At 46.6% G+C, this 10,000-nt stretch overlaps 1 protein-coding gene across 2 annotated transcripts in view; it reads right to left on the bottom strand.

Annotated features, from left to right (window-relative positions):
• The window catches only part of dph1 (diphthamide biosynthesis 1), a 173,898-nt gene that overhangs the window by 67,784 nt on the left and 96,114 nt on the right, over positions 1 to 10,000 (bottom strand). For both annotated transcript variants that reach the window (XM_063205054.1, XM_063205055.1), the window contains exon 5: positions 2,627 to 2,781. In XM_063205054.1, coding sequence (XP_063061124.1) covers positions 2,627 to 2,781 — 155 coding nt within the window. The remainder of the gene's footprint in view (positions 1 to 2,626; positions 2,782 to 10,000) is intronic.

Raw genomic sequence — 10,000 nt, 5'->3', positions numbered from 1 at the left:
ACGAGTTGAAACCCAGCACTCCCACTGGGCCAGAGAGAGAGAGAGAGAGAGAGAGAGAGAGAGAGAGAGAGAGAGAGAGAGAGAGAGAGAGAGAGAGAGACAAAGAAAGAGAGAGGGATAGAGAGAGACGGATAGAGAAAGAGAGAGCGGGGGATAGGGAAGAGAAGAGAAGAGAAGAGAAGAGAAGAGAAGAGAAGAGAAGAGAAGAGAAGAGAAGAGAAGAGAAGAGACGAGAAGAGAAGAGAAGAGAAGAGAAGAGATCTCTTTCAGATCCAAAAGTTTAAAATAACTGCAGCTCACACCCACACCACTTCACCACTTCAGGGAAACAATGCATACTGTATAGATACACGTCAGAAACACACGCACACACGCACTCACGCACACACACTGACACGCACGCTCGTACACGCACACGCACACTTTCAACTATATACAGACAAGTGAAACAAGAGAAAGATACAGACACTGCTGACATACACATGCTTTAAAGGCAGCGTCGTACCAAAAACACAAACACAGAAACTATGCCACCACTTCCAAAAAGATTTATCTTGGGCGCATCACTCCTGAGCATAGTCCAGTGGTGTTAAATTTGGTCAGAATTAGTACTGCCAAACATAAGCTTGATTTTTTGTGACTGGGCTTAAGGAAAGGATACTTTGGTGGACGACACCCACACACACATCATTCCTCCACAATTCCTTAACGGCACGACTTTCTTCAACCATTCTCATCCAAAACATACTCCTGTGGAGGTGTTAAAAGTCTGTGGTCCACCCGGGTGTCTCTGTGAGACAGTTGCAGATCCACTTGTCCTACAGTTTTTTACCACTTTAGATACAGTAAAGTGCATTGACGCAGAAGTAAAGCTTTGATGGTTTTCCAATAACACAGATATTCCTGGTGTAAAACAAAGACATTTCTTTTGTCCTTGTCTTCCATGTGGTGTCATTGCTCACAGCAGCAAATGGGAGGGAGTTTGCTCTACATAAGACTAATAATTGCCTGATGGAAAACTGTGTAATGAGTCCTTAAAGGTGCACTGTGTAAGATTTTAGTTGTTTATTTCCAGAATTCATGCTACCGATTCACTAATGTTACCTTTTTCATGAATACTTACCACCACCATCAAATTCTAAGTACTCATTATGACTGGGAAAGTTGCACTTTTCATACTTGAATTTCCAGATATAGACATTTTTTCATGAAAATATCAAATTTGGCAATAGGTAACCCAGTTCAATCCAATGAGCAGCACAGTACCTTTCATGATCATTTCCTGCACAGTGCAGATAGAATGCTTGTTCAATGACTAACATGCAGCATTTCACTGAGACTTTGATTGGGTTGTTTTTTGGCACAACCCTGATTTACCTAAAATGGAAAACATGGCAATATCAGTCACATTATAAATCTTACTTTTATGTGGTAAGTTCAACAGATTCTGCCTATTCGTACATCATGAAGAGTGTCGCCGCCAACTGAACTTTGACACAGTGTGATGACTACTGCCATAGTCAGAGAGAAGTATGCATTCAGCAGTTCTCAAGAGGATGCAGAGGAAGCCAAGACAAAAGGAGCGGAGAGGAGAGGAGAGGAGAGGAGAGGAGAGGAGAGGAGAGGAGAGGAGAGCACTCGCAAGGGAGAAAAAGAGCCTTGAAAACGGAGGCCTTTCACCAGAGGCGGTGAAAAGAACCACAAGGCAAAGAAAGACAGCAGAAGGTGAAGAAGAGGAGCATGACAAAGAAGAGGTAAGCAGAGGCAGAGGAGGATGTGGAGGCACAAGGTGAGGAAGAGGACCACCAAGTGGGAGAGAAGAGAAGAGAAGAGAAGAGAAGAGAAGAGAAGAGAAGAGAAGAGAAGAGAAGAGAAGAGAAGAGAAGAGAAGAGAAGAGAAGAGAAGAGAAGAGAAGAGAAGAGAAGAGAAGAGAAGAGGAGAGGGGAGAAGAGAAGAGAAGAGACGAAAGAAAGTTGAAGAACGAGAGAGAAGGGTGGAAAAAAATGAAAAGGTAGGAGAGGAGGAAGATGAAGACCAGGAGGAGGAAGAGAGAAAAAAATAGAAGTGAAGGGAACACAAGGTCCTGACCCATGGGTTATTGGCCCGAGGGTGTGTGTGTGTGTGTGTGTGTGTGTGTGTGTGTGTGTGTGTGTGTGTGTGTGTGTGTGTGTGTGTGTGTGTGTGTGTGTGTGTGTGTGTGTGTGTGTGTGTGTGTGTGTGTGTGTGTGTGTGTGTGTGTGTACTACACCAATCTACCTTTGTGAGGCCACTGTTATTGGAGCACACCCACATAATAGGGCCCTCGCTCCTTAGTAAAAGTGTACAAACATTTCCTCAATGACAGGATAGGGTTAGGGATTGTTTTGATTTGGGCACAGTTTAGCTATTGTTAGGGTCAATATGAATGGAAGGCCCCCACAAAGATGGGGACCCCACAGAGTTATAAAGATGGGCTGTGTGCATGTGTGCTTGTGTGCGTGCTTGTTTTCAGAGGGGGAGCGAAAGAGAGAAAGTGTGTCTGAGTGTGCACGTGAGTGCACACATGCGTGTGTAATGTGTGCATGCGTGTGTGTGTGTGTGTGCTGTGGGGTTGAGCTTGAGGGGTGCTGGGGGGTCAAAGGTTACCTGCAGGGCGGCCACAAACTGGATGGTGCTGACCAGGGCCAGCGATTGGCCCGGGGGGAAGTTGAAGCGCAGCGTGTCCAGGAAGTGAGACGTGTCCACCTGGATGTCCACAAACACGTACAGCATCTTGATGCCCGCTGTGGAGTCGATGGGGACTGCAGACACACACACAGGGTCAAAGGAACACACACACGCGCACGCGCACACGCACACACGCGCACACACGCACAGAGAGACAGAGAGAGTGAGAAATTGAGTCATTATAATCATTCTGTATGCTGCAGTGACTGACTTGGTTGTGAGAAGGCTGGGCTCCACCCCCCACCTCCCCACCCCCTTCTCGTCTCCCTGCAGCGCTAGGCACTCCTCCTCTGCTGCTGTTCTCTGGCCTTGAGAGGGAGTTCCCCCTCCAGAGCGCTTGATTATTTTTTGTTTATGCATTAGGCATACCCCCCAGACACTACACCGCACTCCATTATTGTTTGAAACACTCACTGACTTTTTGTACTTTTTTGTAAAATAAATATAATTTCATTTAGGGCTACGGTGTGGTAGTACCCACCACCCACATCCCCCACCACGCCTTTTCTTTTGCGGCTGCCTTGAGCGAGGCAATTCGTACTGTAGCAATACTGTAAACCCCTACGCTACTGTCCTAGTAATATTTAATTATAATCCATTACAAAAGACACGCACTTATGTTGGCACACACCCACACACTCTCATAGCGATCCACACACTTATCCACACACACACACGGGCACACACACACGCACACACACACGCACACACACACGCGCACACACACTCACACACACACACACACAGGCACACACACGGGCACACACACGGGCACACACACGGGCACACACACGGGCACACACACACACACACGGGCACACACACACGGGCACACACACACACACACACACACACACACACACACACACACACACACACACACACACACACACACACACACACACACACACACACACACACACACACACACACACACACACACACACACACACACACACACACACACACACACAGAGCCGCAAGGGCTGTGTGAGTTTAAACGAACTTGGGCGATCTAGACCTCAATTATTTAAAGAAGCAGAGGGACACACACACCATCATTATTAATACCATTCATTTCACAGGCTATTTAACAGGCCCCATCTCCACAGAGCAATCTGACAGTGGGGGACAAAGAGAACAGGAGAGAGGGAGAGAGGGAAAGAGGGAAGTCGAGAGACAGAGGTAGAAGAGAAAGAAAAGAGAGAAGGGGATGTGAAAAGTGAGAACGACTGAGGGGAATAGAGAGAGAGGGAGAGAGGGGGGGGGGACTACACGTAGGGGTTGTAGTAAGGGCAAAAGAGAAAAAAACCAAAGAGGCAGATGAAAAGAGATACTCATACACCCTCAGTTAGAAGAAAAGAACGTGCCAAATGTCTTGAAAAGAAGAAATAATAAAAAAAAGAGAAGCAGGACAGAAGACAGAAACAGAGCTTGGGCGGAAAGAAGTGAGGGGAGAGGGTAGAGGGGGGGGGGTGGCAAGAAGACAAATGAGAGTGGTATTTAGTTATCGTTTGCGGGTCGTCAGCATGATTGTGCCTAACACAAGGCTACACTCCACTGGGGCACTTCACCAGCAATCAGGCAACTGGAGCCAGTACGCAGCGGCTCACATATGCCTGATAGCACGATAGGGAAACAGACAGATAGAGACAGTCATAGATGAAGAGAATATGAGAGAGAGAGAGAGAGAGAGAGAGAGAGAGAGAGAGAGAGAGAGAGAGAGAGAGAGAGAGAGAGAGAGAGAGAGAGAATTTGAATTTTAACACATCGTTTATTGTGACACCTTCACTATTTCACATTACAGGATATAGCCAACTCCATAGGTCGAAAATCCAACCAAATAAACAAAGAGAGAGAGAGAGAGAGAGAGAGAGAGAGAGAGAGAGAGAGAGAGAGAGAGAGAGAGAGAGAGAGAGAGAGAGAGAGAGAGAAAGAGAGAAAGAGAGAGGGGGGGGATAGGGAGTCTCCATTGTATGCCATTTTGAATTTCCAGAAACAGACATTTTTAGCTGCAAAACGTACTGTATTTTGGTCATACTAGTAAATATTAGTTTACTATTTAGTAGATATTCAAGAAAAGATAAAAAAGATAGGTAGCACCGTTTCAATTAGTAGCACAGTTGCAATACCTACTCTGGCCACCATACAGAAAAAAAAGAAAGGCCTGGAAGAGGAGGTGCAGGGGGAGAAGAGGAGGATCTGCAGCAGGGATGAGGAGAGGTGGAGATGAAAAAAGCCAAAAGGGAGCAACAGAGGAGGGGAGAGGAGAGGAGAGGAGAGGAGAGGAGAGGAGAGGAGAGCAGAGGAGAGCAGAGGAGAGCAGAGGAGAGCAGAGGAGAGCAGAGGAGAGGAACAAAGGATGTGAGATGGCGAGATGAAGCAGTGGAGATACACTCTTAAAACATATAAAAGAAGGGAAACAACAGAGAAGAATGGAGGTGGAGGAGGAGGAGGAGGTGAGAAGGAGGATGAGGAAGAGGAAGAAGGAGCGAAAGATGGATTGAGGTGTAGCGTCGACAATTAGTCAAGAGCAGGAGTGATGAATGGGCTGGCATACAGAGACAGCAAGAGAAGCTGGCAAGGCAAGACTCAACACAGGGAAATGGATAGAGAGACAGAGAGAAAGGAGAAGGAGAGCTAGAGAGAGAAAGAGAGAGAGAGAGAGAGAGAGAGAGAGAGAGAGAGAGAGAGAGAGAGAGAGAGGGGAGAAAGGAAGAGAGGAAAATATGGAGAGAGAGAGAGAGAGAGAGAGAGAGAGAGAGAGAGAACAAGAAGAGGCAGAGCAAGAGATGAGAGAGAGAGAGAGAGAGATAACACAGAAAGAGAAAATAGAGAAAGAAAATGGAGAGAGAGGGAGAAGTAGTGATGGAGAGACCTGTGTGCAGGTGTAATGGAGTGGCAGGATAGGGAGAGATGGGATGGGTACGAGAGGATAAAGAAAGCGAACGCCGAAAAGGTACTAGAAAGTATATCCGAAAGGCACTTCGTAGAGAGTTAAGTATTCTACGCCAGAGTACCATCTTTCTCACTCCTACTCAAATCAATCCACAAACACAAGTACACGCATGCACGCACGCACGCACGCACACACAGACACACACACACGTATGCAACACACACACAGACACACAAACACACGCGCACGCAAAACACACGCACGCGCACACACACACGCACACACTCACACACTCGCACGCACGCACGCACGCACGCACGCACGCACGCACGCACACACACACACACGCACAGGCACACACACACACACGCACAGGCACACACACACGCACACACACACACACACACACACACACACACACACACAGCAACTCCTCCTTAACAGGTGCGTGCAGGTGCTAACAAACAAAGCGAGCGAGCTGAGCGGCGAGGACCAAAACAAGGCTCCATTGATCCTCCTTCTGAACCAATTAGCAGCGCTGCCTGAGACGCACTTACTCACTGCAATTACAACACGCCGCTGTCGATGAGCAACACACACACACACACGCACACGCACACGGACACACACACACGCAAGCACGCACGCACACACACAATTACAACACGCCGCTGTCGATGAATAGCAGCACGCACTACCAGACCTCCAGCCCCGTCTCTCCCTCTCTCTCTCCCTCGCTCAACATCACCAACACACGCACACACACACATACACACACAGAGAATGGCCACGCAGGCACATAGAAAACACACACACACACACACACACACACACACACACACACACACACACACACACACACACACACACACACACACACACACACACACTTAGAAACACACACACACATGTAGAAACATATTAACAGACAGACAGACAAACCGACCGACTGACCGACCGACCGACAGACAGACAGACAGACAGACAGACAGAGAGAAAGAAACATACGGACACGCACGCAGAAAAGAATGAACACGTGTATGCTTTTGCGCACACCCACATATGGGCACACAGGCACATAGAAAACACACACACACGTATAAGCACACTAGGGCTGTCCCTAATGATTATTTTTCTCCTGATTAGTCTATCAACAATTTTTTTTGAATAGTCGATTACCAAACGATTATTTATTTATTTTTTTTGGCAGGGAAAAACTGTGATATGCCACTTAACTTTGACCAGAAAAGTAATAGACAAATAAAGCAGAGTGCACCTAGGGCCTATTAGGACAATGATTTCGAAAAAAGGGGATATTTTATAAATTAATATAAATACAGGCCTATAAAATCTATTTGTTTCAGTTCAAAACAAGTAAGCTTATTAGCCTACATTTACTGATATATAAAGAGGCCTAAATTATACAGTATTAGGAAAGTGGAAAAAAATATGGGCCACTCTAGGTTAGGGTAAAGGCTACCCGAGATTTTATGAGTAGCCTACGAGGAAAGAACTTTGAGGTCCACGTCATTCTGTTGACGCACCAAAACCCAGCTGGTCCCTATCCCCCTTCTGTTGTTAATATAGACCCAGTTCGTAATTGTACGACATAATTATTAGTAGTTTTGTATAATTAGAATAGTATTGCTATTTATTTAGACCTGCAGTCGGCACAAACTGTAGGCTCTTGAATAATGTGAGGTGCACTCCATGCACCGGGGAGGAGAATCATCTGAATCAAGCCCGCTGTTGGCAGGAATATGCACACTTCTTTTGTCTTCATTTACGTTTTCACATAATATACAAGGTCTTCTACAAAGTCTTGTGCCTTGTCTTTAAAAATATCGCCACACTTTAGATGTCTTTGTCCGTTTATTGGGCTGATTAGTGGTGCCAGTGTTACCTTCACCTTCGTTTGACACTGACACCCTCGGACGTTCAGCCTCTGCCATTTTCTCCGCTTCTGTTTAGCACGTCTCACTCGCGGCTCGCGCAAATCACTTTTTTTTGCGCAAATCACACAATCGACGGTATGTTGAACACGTCAACTTTTTTTACGCAATGGACGTAATCGATTACGTCGAATAGTCGGGACAGCCCTAAAGCACACACACACACACACACACTCACACACACACAGACACAGACACACACACACACACACACACACACACACACACACACACACACACACACACACACACACACACACACACACACACACACACACTCACACTCACACTCACACTCTTCCTTCTCTCCATCACTGGCTCGCTACTCAACATCTCATCTAGCCAGTCTCTCAATCTCTCTGTTTCTTCCCTCTCTCTCTCTCTCTCTCTCTCTGTTTCTCCCCCCCCACCCCCCTCTCTCTCTCTCTCTCTCTCTCTCTGCCTCAGAATGGCAAGATCGGTTGTGAAAACTCATAAAGATGGTGAAAATTAAAGATGACAGAGAATGATAAGGGAAGAGAAAGAGGAGGAAGGTGGAGAGAGAGAGAGAGAGAGAGAGAGAGAGAGAGAGAGAGAGAGAGAGAGAGAGAGAGAGAGAGAGAGAGCAAGCGATAAAGAGAGGAGAGACGAAACAGAGGTGATAGTGAGAGAAAAAGGGAGGGGAGGTGGGGGGTACCTTTGTCTGTCACTCTGGAGATGTCTGTAATCACAGGCAAGAGGCTGACAAGGTTATTTGTTGCTTATCCAGACTCATATCCGTGACACACACCGCGCACACACACACTGCTTGCCAGCTATGCATCAGAGTTTCCGCTCTCCGCTTCCAATCACATACATATCACGTGCAGACACACACAAACACACACGTATGCACGCACACACAAGCACAAGCACAAGCACACGCACGCGCACACACACACGATCCCCCCCCCCCACACACACAATTTCCCACCTGCACACACACACACACACGCACGCACGCACACACGCATGCACGCACGCAGAAAAACACGTATGCACACACACACACACACACAAACACGTACGCTCGCATGCACGTGCATGCGCACGTGCGCACACACACACACACACACACACACACCATTTCCCACCTATACACACACGCACGCATGCACTCAAACGCACGCACGCACACACACAGAGAGAGCGTGCCAAACAGATAGCAATCCCACTTTCATTCCCTAATCATGACACGAGGGCTAAACGCGAGCTATCCATATCTATCCATCTGGGCAACATCTGGCTCCAAAATGAGATCCTGCTTTTCATGTAAAAGTTTTGTGTGCATTTAGCTGTGAGATTGCGTGTGTGAGTGTGTGTGTGCGCGTGTGTACGTGCGTGCGTGCGTGCATGTATGTGTGTGTGTGTGTGTGTGTACGTGCGTGCGTGCATGTGTGTGTGTGTGTGCGTGCGGTGTGTGTGTGTGTGTGTGTGTGTGTGTGTGTGTGTGTGTGTGTGTGTGTGTGTGTGTGTGTGTGTGTGTGTGTGTGTGTGTGTGTGTGTGTGTGTGTGTGTGTGTGTGTGTGTGTGTGTGTGTGTGTGTGTGTGTGTGTGTGCGCACGGTGTGAATGAGACTACATTAGCATATATTTGAACACTGTCGGTTGAGTGGAAATGGATCTGGGGGCTGGGGCTTTCTTCAGATGTCTCCTGCTTCTATCATGAAAAGTAATTCCATTGGAAGGGTATAAAACACGTAGATCAAATTTACGTGTGTGCATGTCTCATATCTTTGTGCTTATGATGTGTGTGTGCATGTATGTGTGTGTGCGTGCCTGCGTGCGTGTGCAACTGAGTGAGTGAGAGTGTGTGTGTGGTTACATGGATGAGAGACTTCTGAGTGTATCCCATTGATATGCAGTGACAACTATTACACAACTGTGTGAGAATTCGTAAATGAATGTTTCAAAGTCCTCACATTCCACCAGGAAAAAGAGTCAGGATGACTATGTACGGTAAACTGACAGGGAAGGTCGAATCCTAAACATCACAGAATGCTTTAGAATAACTGTAAAATCATCAAATTAGGGCACCATGTAGGTAAAAGCACAATATAATTCACAATGTCATATCATGAGGTGCAGATAATGACTGAACAATTTTGACAGAAACTACCGTCACATGCACTATGTCTGTGTCTATGTCTGCATATGTGTGTGTTTCTATGCACGTCTAGACTCACCGGGCAATTTATTAGGAACACCTGTTACAACTGTTCATTGAGGCAAATGTCTAATCAGCCAATCACATGGTGGCAACTCAATGCATTTATGCATGTAGACACGGTCGAGATGATCTGATGCAGTACAAACCGAGCATCATAATGAGGAATAAAGCCTATTTAAATGACTTTGAACATGGCATGGCTGTTGGTGCCGAAAGGGCTTGATTTGAGTATTTCAGAAAAGACTAATCTACTGG

This window comes from Engraulis encrasicolus, chromosome 8 (assembly GCF_034702125.1).
Source record: "Engraulis encrasicolus isolate BLACKSEA-1 chromosome 8, IST_EnEncr_1.0, whole genome shotgun sequence".
NCBI classification, from domain to species: Eukaryota; Metazoa; Chordata; class Actinopteri; order Clupeiformes; family Engraulidae; genus Engraulis; species Engraulis encrasicolus.
Note: the sequence above shows the minus strand (reverse complement) of the source record. Positions and strands in the feature narration are given on the sequence as shown.